At 41.6% G+C, this 18,906-nt stretch overlaps 2 protein-coding genes and 1 non-coding gene across 3 annotated transcripts; 2 read left to right on the plus strand and 1 right to left on the minus strand.

Annotated features, from left to right (window-relative positions):
* Positions 1 to 1,460: 1,460 nt before the first annotated feature.
* Positions 1,461 to 7,587, plus strand: gnao1b (guanine nucleotide binding protein (G protein), alpha activating activity polypeptide O, b). Its single transcript, XM_034578466.1, has 8 exons — positions 1,461 to 1,878; positions 2,041 to 2,083; positions 4,929 to 5,070; positions 5,435 to 5,595; positions 5,702 to 5,830; positions 5,948 to 6,077; positions 6,726 to 6,879; positions 6,982 to 7,587. The coding sequence occupies exons 1-8, from the start codon at positions 1,761 to 1,763 to the stop codon at positions 7,167 to 7,169; spliced, it is 1,065 nt and encodes a 354-aa protein (XP_034434357.1). The 5' UTR covers positions 1,461 to 1,760; the 3' UTR covers positions 7,170 to 7,587.
* A 1,286-nt stretch (positions 7,588 to 8,873) lies between these two features.
* On the minus strand, positions 8,874 to 18,291 carry cog4 (component of oligomeric golgi complex 4). The gene is made up of 19 exons (XM_034581232.1): positions 17,922 to 18,291; positions 16,674 to 16,756; positions 16,426 to 16,540; positions 16,097 to 16,271; positions 15,688 to 15,881; positions 15,232 to 15,337; positions 14,975 to 15,132; positions 14,508 to 14,566; positions 14,295 to 14,419; positions 14,070 to 14,188; positions 13,608 to 13,774; positions 13,023 to 13,188; positions 11,554 to 11,616; positions 11,327 to 11,440; positions 10,656 to 10,748; positions 10,492 to 10,575; positions 10,298 to 10,399; positions 9,866 to 9,994; positions 8,874 to 9,773 (listed from the first exon to the last, which is right to left on the minus strand). The coding sequence occupies exons 1-19, from the start codon at positions 18,054 to 18,056 to the stop codon at positions 9,639 to 9,641; spliced, it is 2,322 nt and encodes a 773-aa protein (XP_034437123.1). The 5' UTR covers positions 18,057 to 18,291; the 3' UTR covers positions 8,874 to 9,638.
* A 396-nt stretch (positions 18,292 to 18,687) lies between these two features.
* On the plus strand, positions 18,688 to 18,760 carry trnav-cac. Its single transcript has one exon. It is a non-coding gene; the product is annotated as a tRNA-Val (tRNA).
* The last annotated feature ends 146 nt before the right edge of the window (positions 18,761 to 18,906 follow it).

Below are 18,906 nucleotides of genomic sequence, written 5' to 3' on the forward strand. Positions count from 1 at the left end.
TAAGTCTAAATAAGGTCACGGTTATATGGTTTAAGGTAAAAAATGATGTAGACTCTGTATTAATGTACAAAAGGCAGTCGACAACATTTAGACCACAACAAAGAGAGTTAAAATTAAATTGAAACTTTAAATTATTTTGGTCTGTAGAAGGATCAAGTCCTACACAGTGTTTAATGCTACTTTATCATTTCTATTTCCCTACGCTTCATAGAGAATTGCTCTTTTTACTCCCTCTGAAATGCAATATTATACTCACATGAAGTAGAATAAAACAGGCTAAATACCCAGGTAAAGTAAAAGTACCTCAAATTTATGTTAGCTTTATTGACACGTGTATAGTGTAGAACAAGTACAAAAGCCTAGTCTTTATTTCAGAATAAAATAACCCAAAACCTTATTAAACACACATGTATTATATATTTAACAACTTTTCTGTTAGCGCATCCATCTTTGTTTGACATACACAGATCAGATCAGAAAGCTGGCTTTTTGCTTCTCAATTTTATTAACACTTATAAAATCTAACAAAATCAATCAACATTATTTTTCCATAGTAATGTAAATGTAGTACATGTAGGCTTGTACATTTATTAAATTTAGGCTGGTATAAAGGGTAGTAAATGTTGCAAATGTAGCATAGTTAATGAAGTAAATGTTGGAAATGTAGGCTAGTAAATGCAGTTAATGTTAATGTAGTAAATATTGTAAAAGCAGGATAGTAAATGTTGTAAATTTACGCTAGTTAATGTAGTAAATATTGTAAATATAGACTAGTCAAAGTAGTAAATGCAGGCCAATTTATGTAGTAAATGTTGAAATTTAGGCTAGTATGTAGTAAATGTAAACCTATTAAAAGTTGTAAATGTTCTAAATGTTCTAAATGTAGTTAAGGCTATCAAGGCCAGTAAATGTAAGCTTGTAAATGTTGTGAATGTTATAAACGTAGTAAATGTTATAAATGTTATGAATGTGGTAAATGTAGTCACGTAAGCCAGTGAATGTTGTACAGAAATGTTTTAAAATAGCATAAATGTTGTAAATGTAGTTGTGTACTATGCAGCACTGGTTGTTGACATGATTGAACGTCAGACTTGAAGTGAGGAGTGTGCAGCAGCAGCAGCAGCAGCAGCAGCAGACAGAAAAGACAGAACAGACAGAACAGACAGAGCAGACAGAGCATCACTTCCACATGAAGTCTGTTTAATGTGAATAATCTTTCACAGGCCGTGATTAAACCTCGGCCCTCTGACGTCACACAGATTGTCTGCGGTAGGTGAGTCTCGCGCGGACAGCCGTGCACCCTGCTCGTGTTCTCGCGCCCCTCCTGCCTTCCTTCGTGAACACATGCGATGAAACCGCTCGCGCTCCCTGTCATCATCATCATCACCATCACCACCATCATCTTCATCATCTTCCTCAGCGCCGCCCTGTAGAGAGAGAGAGAGAGGAATAGAGAGAGAGAGAGAGAGAGAGAGAGAGAGAGAGAGAGAGAGAGAGAGAGAGATCCCCTCCCCACCTAACAACAACCCCAACCCCGCAGGCTCGAGCACAACGACCCCACCCCCCAACCCCCTCAGAGCGAGGGACGGTGCTATACACACTCTCGGAGTCACGGAGGAAGGAGCGTCTGCGGATCCTGGCTCTTCTGCCCTCAATCCGGGCCTAATGCTGTAGCGGACCGCGCGGAGGTAGACACATCGCGCTGACAGAGAGTCGGTGAGGACCAGAGCGACGACGGGATTGTTCATTCGCCTGGAAACATGGGATGTACACTGAGCGCCGAGGAGCGCGCCGCTCTGGACCGGAGCAAGGCCATCGAGAAGAACCTGAAGGAGGACGGCGTGACGGCCGCCAAGGACGTCAAACTGCTGCTGCTCGGTAAGAGGAGAGTCTCCCGGGCCGAGGGGCTGCGGGGCCGCGGGGCTGCGGCTCGGCTCGGCTCGGCTCGGTGTGCTGGTGGTGGCTGGGACTGCATGGGGCGGAGGTGCTCTCCGTGGTTCTGATTTCACTGCTCTCACTCTGCCCTCCGTTTCTCCACAGGCGGCGGAGAGTCCGGTAAAAGCACCATCGTCAAACAGATGAAGTGAGTGATTTTGATTTTGATTCTATTTGACCGTTTTTATTCCTGTTGTGTTTTACCTCTCTGCGATAGAGGCAGAGTGAAAGGCCCGAGATTGCGCCTCCCCTGTCTGCGCTCAGGCAGGTTGAGCCGCCATGTTTCGAGAGGCCGTAGCCCCGGAGGAGCCGAGCCGGTGGCTCGAGCTCCTCCTGCGGACCCACAGTGACGCTGGTGCCGAGGCCGCACCGGTGCGTCCCACAGGGCGCTGTTCACTGCCCTGGGTGCTGAAATGTAGTTAACGAGGGTTTTAGTTGACTACAGGGAGCGAGCGACTGGGGATATGTGGGTGTTGTTCCTCTCTCTCTCTCTCTCTCTCTCTCTCCCTCTCCCTCTTTCTCTCCCTCTCTCTGTATGTGTGTGTGTGTGTGTATTACAGTGAGGTCACTACAGCTCCATTAGTGAATACCTCTGCTTTTAATCTTAATGGCTTTAAGTGCCCGATATCGCCGGGAGTACTTTGCCTATAAAGCGGATTTACGCAGAAATATGGCTCCTAAACCCGCATCTAAACCTTCCCCTTTCTAAGCCAAATCACCCTTTGATGTATTTTTTTTTATTTTTTTTAAATCATTGTCGTTGTTTTCTCTAAACCTCTTAGTTAAGTTTCTCGATGTTTCATTCGCGGTCCATTGGATATTTTGTCCCGTCTCAGCCTGCGGTGTGTGTCTGTGCCTCCTGCTCAGCTCAGCCCGGCCTGCAATGCACTGACTGCGCCCTGCCTCCTCCTCCTCCTCCTCCTCCTCCTCCTCCTCCGCCGCCTCCTCCTCCTCCTTTTCTTCCTCCATGCCCCGCTTCCTCCTCTTCCCTTCACCTCATTACCCTCCCCTTGTCTCTGGTTTGTCCATAAGTCACTGCTCCTTCCTGGAGTCAAGACACTGGAGCTGAAGGGTGTTTACTAACACTCTGCGTGGTTTGTTTTAGCCTCAGCAATCCAGAGATGGATGGGTACATGCTATAGGCCATACTGTTCAGGTATTGAAGGGGATATTTATTAGGCTATGCTCTGCTGTGATTTTTCTGCTCATCATCACCATCTTCATCACATGCTGGTCCAGGGTTTCTGTTATGCAGTCCAGGCCTGGCTGTGGTCGTGAAATTACACGAGTTTCTAGGAAAACCTAGAAAGCCACAAAAGCATCTTTGTAATAAATTGTAATTTAAATTGTCAAAATGAAGGTAGAGTCACATCTGTAAAATGTGAGTTAGATTAATTGAACGAGAGCTAGCTTCATTGAAGAGAGATGTAGTTCTGAGAAGGCTCATCACTTGCAGCTGTAGAAATGTCAGTGGTTTCTATTTTTACACGTTTCAGACTCTGTGATTGGTCAGTTTAAGATTTCATCAAATGCACAGGCTGCTGAGCTGAAATGATTCGTCCATTCAATTAAAAATTGATCTGCAACTACTCCGATCATCCATTAATCATTTGTTTAAGCAGAGGTGGAATAGAAATCCACCAGTTCTGACTTGATTCAATGTGCACATTTACTGGTTGTTCCTCTTTGAGGCTTTGGATTGTCATTCGGTTGAAATGAGCAGATTATGAAACTATAGCGTTTTTAACTACTTCTGAAAACGTTATAAACCAAACATGAAATGGAGAAAACATTATGCAGATTTATTTATAATGAGTATATTTGTTATTAGCAGTATTAACTGTGTATTAATATAAAGCTCTTTCTCTAGCATGTGAGGTTTATTCACTTATTCCAGATTATTTATATTGTACAATCTTAGAAATCTACCTTCTCAGTCAGGTGTTCCCTCAGGTAAATGTTTAGCAGAGGTGATAAACAACCAAGATGCTGATGAATCTCACCCCATCTCAGTTATTTTAGTGCTGAAACAGAAAGCTGATTAATCATTTGGCATGAAGGAATAATCGATTGAACATTTTGTTTTTAGCAAAAATGCCCCAAATCAGTCTGTTTCTGCTTCTAAAATGTGAGCATTTGATGCTTTTTTGTCATATAAGAGTCAAATAAATATCTATGAGTTTTGGATTTCACCTGCAAAGTTAAAACAGGCATTTTCACTATTTTCTGATAATTCATGGACAAATAGATTAATCAGCAGATTCATCAATATTAAAATACTTGATAGTTGCAGCCTGTGGTGATTTAATGGGATTTGCAGTGTGAAACTACATCTCTGCTCCTTTTCCCTTAAGATTAATGTGTTATTTCACTTTTTATGATGATGGTGGAGGTGTTGTTTGATTCACGCCAGGTGGTGGACCTCCTCTATAAAACATCATTTTCATAATGTCCTCTGACGAAAAAATTAAAGGTTAAAACCATCATCCCTCATTTATTTCCCATCAATCACTCGTCACAAAGGAGGCAAAGAGAAACAGCGGGGATCTTAGATTTTCAGATTCAGGAAGTATGTGACTGATATTTTGTGGATTCAGTGCACGTGAGGTCAGGGTGGATAATAAATGTCAACTAGAGTTTAACCATGTGGCACTGAATGTAACAGTAGAGTCTGGTGTAGTGAGATTGATCAGTGCTCTGACTGATTCCACTCCTTTGTCCATCATAAATTATAAATGACTTGAAGTATCACATTGCTGTCGAAGTAGTGATCACAGGCCAAGAATATGATACATTTCTGTCCCATCACACACTGACACACTGAAAGATGCACACACACACATACACACACACACAAAGCTCAATAATCTGCCTATACATTTGGAGCTTTTAGTTTGAAAAGTCAATTGTTTAGGTCTGGCAGGAACATATGGACGTGTGTGACTTTTTCTGTTTAGTCCGGGCTTGTGTCTAATATCTGTGTGTGCCTGCAGGATTATCCATGAAGATGGCTTTTCTGGGGATGATGTGAAGCAGTATAAGCCTGTGGTCTACAGCAACACCATCCAGAGCTTGGCAGCCATCCTCCGAGCCATGGACTCCCTGGGCATCGAGTTTGGAGACAAGGATAGAAAAGTAAGTCTTACACCTTAACCCCCCGCCCCCCTCCAGTGGAAACGTTCATCTGTGGACAGACTAGAAAGTGAGATTTTATTTATCCAACCTTAAAAGGGTTGAAATGTGAGTCTTCAAACAGAAGATTTTAGCAAAGATTAGAAGATAGTTTTTTTGATACGGTCCATTAAAATCACAATATCTGTGTAGGTTCAGATGTTTACTTGATGCCCCTCACGTGGACTCGATAAAAAAATTTATCATTATGTATCGTGATGTATAAAATAAAGGAAGCGACAATAGCATTACAACAGATGACTTAGGATAAATATACAGATGTAATCGTGTTCCTCTTCCCCTGATCTTCTGAAATGTGTTTGTCCAGGCCGATGCCAAGCTGGTGTGTGATGTGGTCAGTCGTATGGAGGACACAGAGCCGTACTCTGCAGAGCTTCTTACAGCAATGACACGTGTCTGGACCGACGCTGGGACTCAGGAGTGCTTCAACCGTGCCCGGGAATACCAGCTTAACGACTCTGCTCAATAGTGAGTAACCCTAAAAGGATTCCTGTTTTTGCAAAAAGCAGACAAATGAAAAAGAACAGTCTTCTGGTTCCGCAGTCTTGTTAATCTGTCTTTCTGTTGTCACCAGTTACCTGGACAGTCTAGATCGGATCGGGGCACCAGACTATCAGCCCACAGAGCAGGACATCCTGAGAACCCGAGTGAAGACCACTGGTATCGTTGAAACCCACTTCACCTTCAAAAACCTCCATTTCAGGTAACGAACACAGAGTCGTTGTAGCGTCACAGCTTTATTTTTTTAATGGCATTTAGCCTTTTCATTAGGTTCACACGATATTGCCTCTGCATCCACACTGACTTCTTTTTCTTCCAGGCTTTTTGACGTGGGAGGGCAGAGGTCAGAGAGGAAGAAGTGGATCCACTGCTTTGAAGATGTGACGGCCATTATCTTCTGCGTCGCTATGAGCGGATACGACCAGGTGCTCCATGAGGACGAGACTACTGTAAGTGTGACTCTGTCATCATCTGGTGCACGGATCATAGTGGGGCTTTGGCTGATGTTAAAGACCGATACCAGGGATTCCTTGTCAAGATTCATGCCAAGAGACTGCAATAACACTAGTTTGTTTCTAGTTGGGAACCTAAAGACCAATATTTACAGGCCGATGATGCCAAAACTTTATACTTTATGTCTTCATTTCAACATTCATCTAAATTGTATAAAAGACCAGCAGGACTCCAGTGTTTCTCTCTCTACACAAGTTATTAATGTATAAAAAATTATTAAAATTAGAGGGCTTCACAATCTGTGCCACACCCTCAATCCTCCTTAGAAAGTAAGTAATGAATGAAGAACGACCTCTTACTGTGAAAAACAACACGAAGAGCAACAGAGGAGGGATTCTTCTGTCAGGACACTACTTCTACTGAACAGGAAAATTCATCTAGGGATTATTATATTCCTTTATTTAGGATCGATGCAACAACTCAAAAATGATTGGATTAACAATACCAGTACACATTCAAAGCCTCATATAGCTCTTCACCAGCACATTTTCATGTTGTGTTATGTTTTTGATTTGTGGTTATTAGTCAGTCAAACTGTGAATTTTGTTCTCCTCCCCTCACTGTTACATTTATTCCTCCTGCAGAACCGCATGCACGAGTCGCTCATGCTCTTCGACTCCATCTGTAACAACAAGTTCTTCATCGACACCTCCATCATCCTCTTCCTCAACAAGAAGGATCTGTTTGCTGAGAAGATCAAGAAGTCCCCACTGACTATCTGTTTTCCAGAATACACAGGTGAGTGATTAACGTTGTTTATGTTCTCTCTGAATCAGAGCACAGTGATCAACACGAATCCTTCATGCTCTCTGGTCTCTTCTCTCCCCGTCTTGTCTCCAGGTGCTAATACTTACGACGATGCTACTGCATATATTCAGGTTCAGTTTGAGAGTAAGAACCGCTCTCCCAATAAGGAGATCTACTGTCACCTGACCTGTGCCACAGACACAGGTAACATCCAGGTAGTGTTTGATGCCGTCACCGACATCATTATTGCAAACAACCTGAGAGGGTGTGGCTTATACTGAGGCCTGGCCAAGCACAGAGGTTGTCATGGAGAGTATGAGGTGTTAATAATGATAATTTTGATGATACTTAAACACATAAAATATGTAATTCTACACGTCCGAATGGACCCAAAGAGCTGCCGTCAGACACCACACTGGATTTATTGCCATGATTTCTCCCCTTTTGTCTCTTTTTTGATTTCCGTACACAACCCCAGTTTTTTTGTCATATCAAAATGTGTTTTTTGAGCTGAATGTTTCATGTTTTGTTGATGAAAGTGTCAACAACCGGGACGACACAGGAGTCGCAGCTCCAGAGGCCAGAAAATACATCACGAGGAACGGGCACTGTCATTTTTTAAGCACAATGTGGAATATTGTCTCATTCTTTATGTGATGTTTTTTTTTTTTTTTTTTTATGTACAAGTCTCGAGGCATTGACATCTGCACCACTGAATACAACCTCTGGTGCTCCATTTGAAGAGCTGCTGTGTGTGTGTGTGTGTGTGTGTGTGTGTGTGTGTGTGTGTGTGTGTGTGTGTGTGTGTGTGTGTGTGTGTGTGTGTGTGTGTGTGTGTGTGTGTGTGTGTGTGTGTGTGTGTGTGTGAAGGTGGAGATAATGGTTGTGATGTTGGGGAGGTGCTGTACTCGTGGCTGAGGGTTGTGGCTGGAAAGAAGGAGGCTATTTTCACTTTCAGGCTGGACAAAGCTCGCCGCTCCTTCGGCCCCACACATGACTGAGCAGCCTGCAGGTCTTCTCTCTTCACTCAAAACATAATGAAAGAGACGATTCTTCTGTTCGGAGTGGCTGCCTATTTCCATTGGCTGCCTATAGAATGCGGATTCGCCTATCAGCCAATGAAACTGAATAAAGTGATAAAAAAAAAAATTTGTCATATTGCTGCCAACCATCTGAGAACGACAGGGGATTGGTATCACAGCTCACACTATCAACCCTTATTATTTAAGATTTTAAGAAAAGATTTTATCATCATCGAATGATTTATGTAATTAACCCTCATGCCCGACATGCCTCCTCCTACCTCCTGATATCCCGTGCCACATATTTATTTCCTGTCATGAAAAACTGGGGCACTACGATTACCTGTCTAGGTTCAGAGGGTAGAAAGCAGCTCTCCAACGACATCTTGTTCTCTATGTGGTGCTTTACCCCTTCGATGTGAATCTGTGTAGAAATAGAAGACTGCACAAGGAGAACAATATTATTTAAGGCAGCCTGTCTTGGGAGTTGGGATTTTTTTTAAACTCTTTTCTCCCCTGATCAGTAAACAGGGAACCACTATCCCCTGTCTGTCATGTTTCTCTTCTCACTGAGGAAACTCTCCATTTTCACCCGTGCACCCAGGAATTCCTCCTCCTATGCCTGTATACTCTTCCCTTTCACATATCAGTCCCCATATCCTATCTCCATCTTCACCTTAAAAGCACCGTACTGTATATATATATATTATGATTATACCAGATTTTTTTTTTACTGTGAATGTTTTTGTGCTGCACCCCCATCCTATTCGGTAGTTTATTGGTTGCTCTCATGTGGAATGTTTGTGCTGAGCCAATCGAATGTTGTGTTTACATTAAAGCCACACTTTTCCTAACGAGCCCTGTGTCCTGAGTCTGATTGACAGAGTTTAAACACACGCTGACCTGCTTTTGTCTGCAGGTGTAACAAGGTTATACCAGGAAATTAGGCTGAACATTATGAGAATGGAATGCTTCATTTTAATGCTGTATTACCTGGTGAACACAGCTTTGTATTTAGTGTCAGAAACACGCATAAAAGATTGGGAACAGTTCTTGCATGGCACTAGGGCAGCACTCGGTGAAATGTGGCGGATGGCAGGGATCAGGAGCGCTCCGTTGTGCCTCTCAATTTATTAGGTTAAAAGTGTTTCATCATCACAGACAAGGAGCTATTCATATATTGAATGACTAGGCTGGATCAGCTGTCTGACCTGCTTCTGTCAGTTTAATGGGTATGATGTTCATTACTGCTCTGTTTCACTCACAGCCGCAGAGCTCCACTCCTCAGTCCCAGTGTGTCCTCGTTTCTCAGAGCCAGCCACAGGTTAAAAGGTTCCAACTCCCGCTGTCGCACAATTACACACACACGCTTTTAATTACACATTTAGCAGAATATTCTCATATTTTACAGTTTGCATTAGTTCTCCTGCCACGTAAGCACAAGCTCTGACTCCTAAACAGCTTTAATACACACTGACATCAGCTGGGTGTGGGACAGGAGGCAGTAGGAAAACTCGACTGAAATCTCCTGGGAGAGAAAAGTGTTTTTGTTTCCTACGTAAAAAAAAAAAGAGAAAAGAAATCCCCAGCCATTTGCCTGTGCCCTGCCCACATCCATTTACAGGAACATGGATTAAACCTGGATTGTGCAGAGAGCTCTTTAGTGAAATGCATCAAAAGGTGTGTGCTGCACAACAGTCACTGTTAACAAGCAGACTGGTTCAGGCGTTACAGTCTCAGCCTCTTGATATCTTCACTTCTAAAGTCGATACGCAGCGCCAGAACCTGCCGCACCTCCGCTGGCGTCAGCCGCCACGTCAGGGGGCCCGAGTTAGAGCCCCAGTAATCCAAGATCTCGGTAACCTGCAGCAGAAAAAGGTACAAGTGAGCCAGTGTGAAGCAGGTTCTTCAGTCAAAGCAGCACACTGGGTAAAGAGAAATGGTTAATTAATCACCCGCTCCAGGTTGAGGATGGTGGCCATTTGTGTGAGGCGAGCAAACTTATCCCTGATGGTCCAGGTGGTCACGGTGGTGAGGTACGCCACAAGAGACCGAAGCTCTTTATCGAACTGCAGCCCTCCGAGCTACAACAGAAGAATCAACACTGCGTAAAATAACAAAAAATGTGGACATGTTATTTATAGAGTGATGTTTTAATTAAGACTGAGGAGAATGAGAATTTATTTTGTGGTCTTCAGTAAAAACACACGGCACAAAACAGGATAGGCTAACATGCCAAAAGGAGGCACCCTCTCCTGCAGACCTTCCTGGTCTCATTAATAAATCAGGGCTGGAGGCTTTTCATCATGTGATCCAGTGATGTGATGTGATTTGATGTAGTGCACAGGGAGCTCGCTGCCACCTGGTGGCTGAGCTCAGCTCCTCACCCTGCTGAATGAGCATTTGAGGACAGTCTTCTCCATCTCTATTGATATCAAGCTGGTCATGAGGCTGGTGAGGGTGTCGTAAATGATAGGAGAGAGGGCCGTCTGGTGAAAGAGCAAAGAAAGGGTTCAAAATAGCAAAGAAGATAACCTATTTTCAGAAAATATAAGGACAGTCGCTCAAACATTACAGATACCTTGAATTCTGCCATGAGCTGCTCCAAGTTAACGATGAGCTGCTGCACCCAGGGATCATTAGCTTCATAATCATTAAACTCCTCCTGTGAGGAAGAGCAGCAGTTACAGCGACGTGTTTTATCGACCTCTGGTTTATTTGTGTACAGGATTCTGAGATCATTACCTCCTCTATGTTATGTGAGATTGCCAGGAAGCTACTGATCCACGGTTTGACCTGAGGCTTCACTGCTGTGGTGTTTAACTCAGTCAGACCCTCCTGAGAAACAAAATAACAGGGAATCAAACTGTGAACTCAGTGGACAAACAGAGTCTCATTGTAACATATGTGGTTCTACATATTCACACCAAACACTTATTAAATTAGACAGATGCATTAACAAAATTCAACAAGGCTGGACTGTGCATCTGCTAGATTGACTCTATATAAAAATGGATGCCATGACAGGTCAGCAAAAAGAAGCCAAATCATCTTGATTTCCCACTGTTGAGTATAGGTCAAAACCCTGCCTACTCCATGTTAGTGGAAAGTCAAAACCATGTCAGACAAATTGTCTCGTGATTGTTCAAGTGTGTGTATCTGCAGGACCTCGACACATCGTCTCCAAACAAAAATCACTACCAATTAGATTCAGCGCAAGATGGCGGCACCTTCATCCTGGATATTTGAGCTTCATTTTTGTACAATGGGAGGAAGTGGAGATGTGTCGTCAATCTTTATATATGGTGACTGGTAAAAAAGTGTCGGAATGAAATACAAAAAATATTTTTCCCATTCTGCCACACCTACTGTGTAACACTGATAAGTGAGCATGTGTGTGTGTGTGTGTGTCTAACCTGTAACAGATCCTTGAACTTTGTGGATGTGTTGACGAGGTCGGACAAACAACTTTCAATCTTGGCTTTTTCTCCAGAGACGCCTCCCTGACTGAACAATTTGGAACAGTCGTTCTGCAGAAGAAAACAGGAATTTGTAAAAAGTCTATTTCTGAGCAATGAGCCAAACTATTAACAATGTGATGAATATAAAAAAGGTGGAGTGTCGGTAAAGATGTGAATCTTACCTCTAGATTCCTCTTTAAAGTTGTGATATTCTCACTACACACCTCAACATTATTCAGAGTCACCTGAGATAGAAAGCAAAGAAGTGTGGATTAGTTCTTACAACCAGTTTGGTTCGTTTAAAAGCTTTGAGAAAACTTGTGTTACTCTTCAATCTCGTAGTTTATTCCAGTAATTAGCAGTTCTCTGCTTTTATCACCGGCAAAATGTTGGACATTTTACAGCAGCACAGAACTGGTGGGGACACTGAGGCCGACACAACTGACCTGAAGTAATGTTGAAGTCCTATTTCCACTGGTAATTTAGTTTTATCTCTTGAATATTTATGACTGCTGTCCTAGAAGCCACACACTCAATTAATAACGGTAACTCTTTGCTTTATGGGTCACATATTTAACAACTTGAATAAAATGAGTAGGCCCTTAACAGCCACTAAAGCTGTACCCATTTCCTTTATAATCAGAATCCAATAGTTAAGGACTTTGCTGGATATTATCAAGTAATTTACGGATAAATATCAGCTATGAGGAAACTGTTATTATAATAACTTGTACTGGCTTTTTGATCGCCTCCTTTGATATTACATAAAAAACTGACTCTGCAAAGAACTTGTGTGAAGGTTTTCTGGCATCAGCTAAACTATACACTATACAAACTTTAAGGAAATTTCCACATTTTGGCTTCAAAGGTAAAACTAGTACATAGCCATAAACCAGAGTGTCTTTGTTTCATTTGACTTTTGACAAATGGGTTAAAAGGTTTTTGAAGTAGTGCTTCCTTCAGCGGAGAGCCATATATTAAAAATGTAAGAACTTCTTACATTACTCAAATCAGAGATGGTTATTCATGCATTTCACTCCTCACTTAAATTGCAGCGGCTCTCTTTAAAGACGCCCTGCGCAAAAAGCTGAAAGCTGAATGAGTCCAACACAGCACATTTTGACACACTTTTACACACCATCAGTTTTCTCTCTCAAAGTGAAAACTCAGTTTATAGACACAAGTTAACAAGTGATTCCTGCTCTTGGAAACATTTTGGCATTTAAGCGGCAGGTTTTCCTTTTTAAGATGCAAACATAATATTATACAAGAGGACTGCTCGTGACCCAGGGATTCACAAACCTGACACTTAAGTAGTATATGTTGTTTATATAGGAAGTAAAATACACATGTTTTATTTGCTTCACAAAGTTCTCAGTACTGAAATGATGCAACAAAAACCAGCACAACAAATATTAGGCTAAAAGACCAGAGAGAGGTTACAATATGTTTTATAGCTTTTCCACTGTAACAAAATCATCATTGTAAGACTTGTATCACTGTTGTGTTGAGTTAATGAGTTAATCCATAAAATTTAGGTTTTGGTGTCATTAAAGACAATTTTTTGTTTATCATAGACAAACTATCTTTCAAAAGAATAGTGGGTTTACAGGCATGTGTATGTGTGAATGCGACATTTCATGCATCTTACCAGAAACGCAGCCTTAGCGTGTTCAGCGCTCTCGATGCCCATTGTGTTGAACTTGCCCTGTTGCAAGCTGCTCTGCATCAGACTGACCGCGCTGCTGACGCCGCGCTGGATGTCCTGAAGCGTCGTTGCCGGGAAGCCCTGCCGCAGCTTATTGTACAACACCTCCCTGACAGGTGAAGAGAGGCGGACAGGGGGAAAATATATGAAATAAATCATTCCTATACAATATGCTGTTAATATATTGTTCTTATAATAACACTTCCTACAGTGTTTATTTTGAGTCTTTTCATACACGACATCATATGACAAAAACATTTAGGTGTTGTAGCCATGTTGTCATATGCGTAAGCTCTATTCTAACTGATTTGAATGAGGTTTTTAGAGTGCAGAGTTACCTCTGTGCAGTTTATTTCATCTTTAAATCAGTAAATATCAAAGTTGTCCACTTTGTTAGTTTATATCTATGTAATATAGAGATATTACATTAAAATTCTTACAATAATTATCTGTATATATAGTGATCTATTTGACCCAGACAAACGTCATCATTAGAAGCGATTTCCATTGTGAAAGAGTGGTGAGCACCTGAAGTCCGACTCCAGCTCGCAGTTAGCGTGGTTGATCATGGCACACAGGCAGTCGATGCTGGAGCTGGACAAAGCTCTGCCGATGCACTTCTTCACAATGTAGAAACAGTCGTCCACCATACTGGAGGTCAGCTGTCCCTTTTCATACGTATCCATAGCAACAGCCTGAGGAGAAACAAAACATTTTATTATGACAGTTTAATACATTCTGATAAGTCGGTATTATGTTCTACTATATTATTATTTTGGAAAATATTTATAATAAAACAATTTTCATGTTATCTACATTTGTTGTCTTCTATTGTTAAAAGAATCACATGGTTATTTCATTCAAACTTGGTATTTATCAACTCAATAACAGCTCCATCAGAGGCACAGGTGTGTTTTGGTAGTAGATGTACGATCAAATATATAAACATTGAACTATACAAATGACACTATAAAAAAAGGAGTAGTTTACCTTGTTGACAGACTCCCTCATGTAATATTCTTCCATTGGAATATAGTAGCCGATCAGCTCCTGCATTGTTGTACTCAGCAGGCAGTGTTTCAACAGCTTCTCCACATTCTGCTGATGTTCTGTTCAAAAATATGAGAAAACAATATTACAATGGAGTCCACTCATGTGATCTCAGACTTATGGACTCATCTTTGTTTCAAAAATCACATGCAAGTATAAATCTACCCTGTGTGATGCTCCGAGCGTCTCCAACTTCGAAGTCGGCCATCATGCGGCGCCGTAAAAAGCGCAGGTACAGCTCTGACCGTGCGTTCATCAGGGTTACTTCTGCCAGCACAGGGTCCAGCTCCCTGTTCATGTGAGACAGAGGAATGAACCAAAACCATACAGAGACAAACATCGAGGACAACAGAGCATGTTGCTGAAACACTCAAATACCTGGGCTCAATTGTCTCCCCTGGCATGCCCTTCATCATGTTGCTCTGCACAATCTGGAACTACAGGAGGGATTCAAGGTCACAGTTAGTACAGGTACAGGTATGCAGTTAAAAAACAATCAGGCTCAGGGCCCTGTTGTTGGCATGTTTGCAGTTTTACCATTAAAAGGTGCTTTTTGAAAGATTCTAGTGAACTTTGATTTCTTAAAGCAGGTTCATAATTATTCACCAGACATCATTCGTAGTCTGAAGAGCTACACATTCAACAGTAAAGTGTGTAAAGAGAGGACACATTGCTTAACACAATAATCTACTGCCACAGTGCATGCTGGGGGGGTACCCAAAGTGGTATTCAAGTGAACTTAAACTGCATTCAAAGAATAAAGTTTGCTGGATGAGAATAAACAGGATCTTTTAACCTGATAATGGCAGATTAACCTGAATTAGAAGAGCAGATGTCATTCTAACCTTGTTGTGGTATCCTCTCTGCTGGATGAACTTGTCGACTATTTTCTGACCCTGTCGGTCACATTCCTGCTGGAGGTGAGTGATGAGTGTGTACAAATGCCCTGGACCATAATACGTCTCCACTATAGGCTGATGAGTCTCAATGACACGAGCAATGCCTGTAAACACACACCAGTGCATTAGTGGGGTTTGCACCAGGCAATAAAAGAAAAAGAATATACAGAGAAACACAGTTAGTATCAGGTCTGTTTTCTCACCTTCCAACAGCAGCGTCAGCGTGTCTGCAAAAACCAGCAGTGCTCTCTTCTCACCCAGGTCTCCTCCTGTAGCGAGAAGCAGGTTTTCCTCGGCTTTGGAGGCAAGCTGTGTGAGGGAGTGTGAAAAACACAGACAGAATCAAATGGGAATCAAGTGGGTATCAAAACCATACACTGTAACATATCTGTGACTGTAACTGTATAAAAGACAAAGATATCTGATTTAGTAACCAAAACCTGACTCCAAGTGTTTTCTCATTTTGTTACGAACAGAAACGTGTGTTTACAGGATCAGAACAAGCTAAACACTAAAATACGAGTGTAACATCGCGATAAACTGAAATTACAAGTTTGAATTTACAAGCAACAAACAGGAAACAGTGTGAATGTTTTACAACAGCGAATAATAACAAAGTCTTAGAGAGCATGTATCGCAACCAAAGCTTCGCTACTGACCTGACTGCAGAGATATTGACCGAAGCGGGCGAGGCCCTGCTGGTGCAGGCCCAACAGAGGGAAGATCTTGAAAAACCTTTCCACCTGTGCAAGATCAACTGCTGCTACAGCTTCATCCAACTTCTGAGCAACTATAACCTTCAGCTTCTGCTCGGCCTCCTGCAGCATGACCAAGCTGGCGTCCACAACACTGCCTGTGGAGACATGAGTGTGTCAAGTGATGGAAAAACATGTACAGGAATATATTTTAATTTTAATACGATCTTGAGGACCTTTTCAGGAGTCAATAACATTTTGAAAAACACTACTGTTTCTCTATTATTATTATATATAAATTCAAAGTGAATATTGTACAAAAAAAATCTTCAGTGCAGCATAAGACTTTGACAGAAAGGTAGGGGCTTCATACTTTCTTCTCCCTGCCTGCTCAGCTCTATAACTGACTGGTCCAGAGAAAGGTACCGATGGATGTGGGCAGCCGCCTGCTCAAAATCCTCGTTACGCAGAGCTATCTGCACGCCGTCTGTGCAGAACTTCAGGTCGAGGATATCATCAGCACGCTGGATGACGTTGTACAGCCGAGTCTAAAGAAAATAAGACATGCTCATTAATGCAGCTCAATGCAACAGTGCTGTGATAACTTGTATGTTATTATCACTTATATCAGTCCACACAGCCAAGAAAACTCTCCTCTATAACTATCAAAAGTAAGCAGACCTCATGAGTGTGTGTTTTTACCTTTGCCAGGTCAAGCTGTCGGACTTTGCGGCTCACGTTTTCAGCCAGGCTGCAGGTAAATGTGATCATGCCTGACAGTTGACTGGCGTCTCCTCCGATCAACTGTAGGTTGGGCCTGACATGATAACAGACCACATTTTACACAGCACAGATCATTTTTATAAAGCTCACAGACAGTAGATGTTGAAGCTAAAATCAAAGATGATTATGATTTTATGTAGCAACTTTCAAATCTGTAAAAACTGTACCCCATCCTCTGCAGCGCCAGCATCTTGGTGTGAATGGACCCCTCCTGCCCCAACAGTCTGTCCAGCTCCGCCTCCACTTCTGTCTGCAGTGATCAGAACACAAAACATGTCACGAGTCCCATTAGTTAAGTCTCAAAAAAAGATTTGACTATTGATCAACTAAGATCTGAAGGATCTACGCTGTAAAGATCTTTACTGGGCTGTAAATTGATTTTTTAAATCAATGTAAGGATACTATTTATTCAAAAATAAATTATTCAAAATTCTTATCAGTAAAAGCAGAAAATTGTCACATTTGATAATCTGGAACAATTTATGTATACACAACTATTTATTTCAACTACTCTCTCTGACTAAAGTAACTTTTGGGTAGTTTAATATTGAATGTTTTCAATGTCTTAAGTAAAATATTTCAGTGTTCTTTGTGCAATTATTCAAAACTGCATACCCTTTTTTGTATTTATTTTGTGTACTTATTTAATATTTTTAAGCATTTATTTGGACCTTAAATCTTCATACTTTGTGTATTTACTTGTAAACAATACTTTAGTTTGTAAAAATACTCTTACATGTTCGAAATAAATACAAATTAAATGAATAGCTTTGTGCTGCTCTGTCAATTTGCCTGTTTTTCTAGTAAAAGCTGACTCTGTGTAGAGGACACAAGAATTACTTGTACTTTCTTGTACCTTTGCAAACGTCATTACACATCTATCTATCCAAGTCTCATATTTTACAAGATTGTGTGTTTTGAATGTAAATGCCTAAATGTAAAAATGTTGAATAGCTGAAGCTGTCAGATAAGTACAATGTATTTCCCTCTGAAGTGGAGTGAAGTATTAAGTAAATCAGTACTTGTGTAAAAGTACCACTGTTTGGAAGTGGGGTATTTTGTTGTCATCTTAATAACAGGAGAACAACATTTAAGCATTAAAAGATGAATAAATAAAAAGTCAAAATATGATCCACATCCTGGAACCTCTTCAGGGTGTTTGACAGGTGTTGAGGGGTATTTTGTACCCAGATAATTTGGTGTCACCCCTGTCTTCCGCATTGAGTACAAAACAGTAAATAGACTCTAACCCTGACCTGCAGGGACTTGATTGTTTCTTTTGGTTTATATATTATTTGTTAAAGTTGTGTCTCTGGTGTTTTGAACCAGCAGCTTCCCGGATGTTTACGTGGAGTGACACGGTGACCGTGTGTACACGTCACCTCACCACCGCTAACCGGTCGTTTGATACGAACCTCCTCCAGGCAGAGCTGCTGGTAAACTCCCTCCAGGTCCTCCAGCTCCGTCAGCCCACAGATGGTGTCCATGCTGATGGAGGACACCGACCCGGAGTCACATCTTCTGGCCGCTACGGTTCCGCTGTCCGCCATCTTCCTCCACAGCAACACAGAGCCGCAGGGAGGTAGTCCCTGAATTTGATCTGTCAGGCGGCGCTAATTCGTATGAAGATGAGAGTCACAGAGAAGAAGACGCTGCTTTTTCACGACAAAATGTCAGTGAACGCGTCTCCAAGCACTAACTTAATATTTTCTTTAAGCGTCGATACCATGAATTCAGATATCACCATTAGAGACAAGCTGTGGCAGCACAGTAGCTACCTGACAAGTCAAACTCTGGGTTACACGTCTGTGTACACGCATGCGCTGTACCATTTCCGTTCACACATTTTCTGCTTTGAAATAATGTCCCATAATATTATGTTAATATGAGGCTGTGATCGTCTGAGGTGATCAAAAATACTCTGCAATCATCAAATCTTACAGTGTTTCAGACATTTTTCTTCTGTCTTCCTTTATTTGTTGTCTTTATTTTTATATTTTGTGTATATATATATATACTGCAGTTGCATAGGACTTACCTAATAAAAGAAAGATGAACCTGAGTTGACTTCCCGATTGGTCACATTATGCCTTTTTCATTCCTCCCCACAGAATAATGGACAATATTTCACCAGCGCTGATATGCACATTGATATTGTAACATGACAGACGTAGTTGACCAGTTTCCGTAGTGTAGTGGTTATCACGTTCGCCTCACACGCGAAAGGTCCCCGGTTCGAAACCGGGCGGAAACATGATATAGGCTTTTTTTTTACATCACATCCAGCTGAGTTGTCTCCAATAGTAAAACCATAACATCATTTGTAGTTTTTCTCTGTTATAGAGCGGGTGTTACTCCAATACTACTCCGATGTTAACAAACAGTCAAATAACAATTCAT

This window comes from Hippoglossus hippoglossus, chromosome 3, assembly GCF_009819705.1.
Source record: "Hippoglossus hippoglossus isolate fHipHip1 chromosome 3, fHipHip1.pri, whole genome shotgun sequence".
Classification (NCBI taxonomy): Eukaryota; Metazoa; Chordata; class Actinopteri; order Pleuronectiformes; family Pleuronectidae; genus Hippoglossus; species Hippoglossus hippoglossus.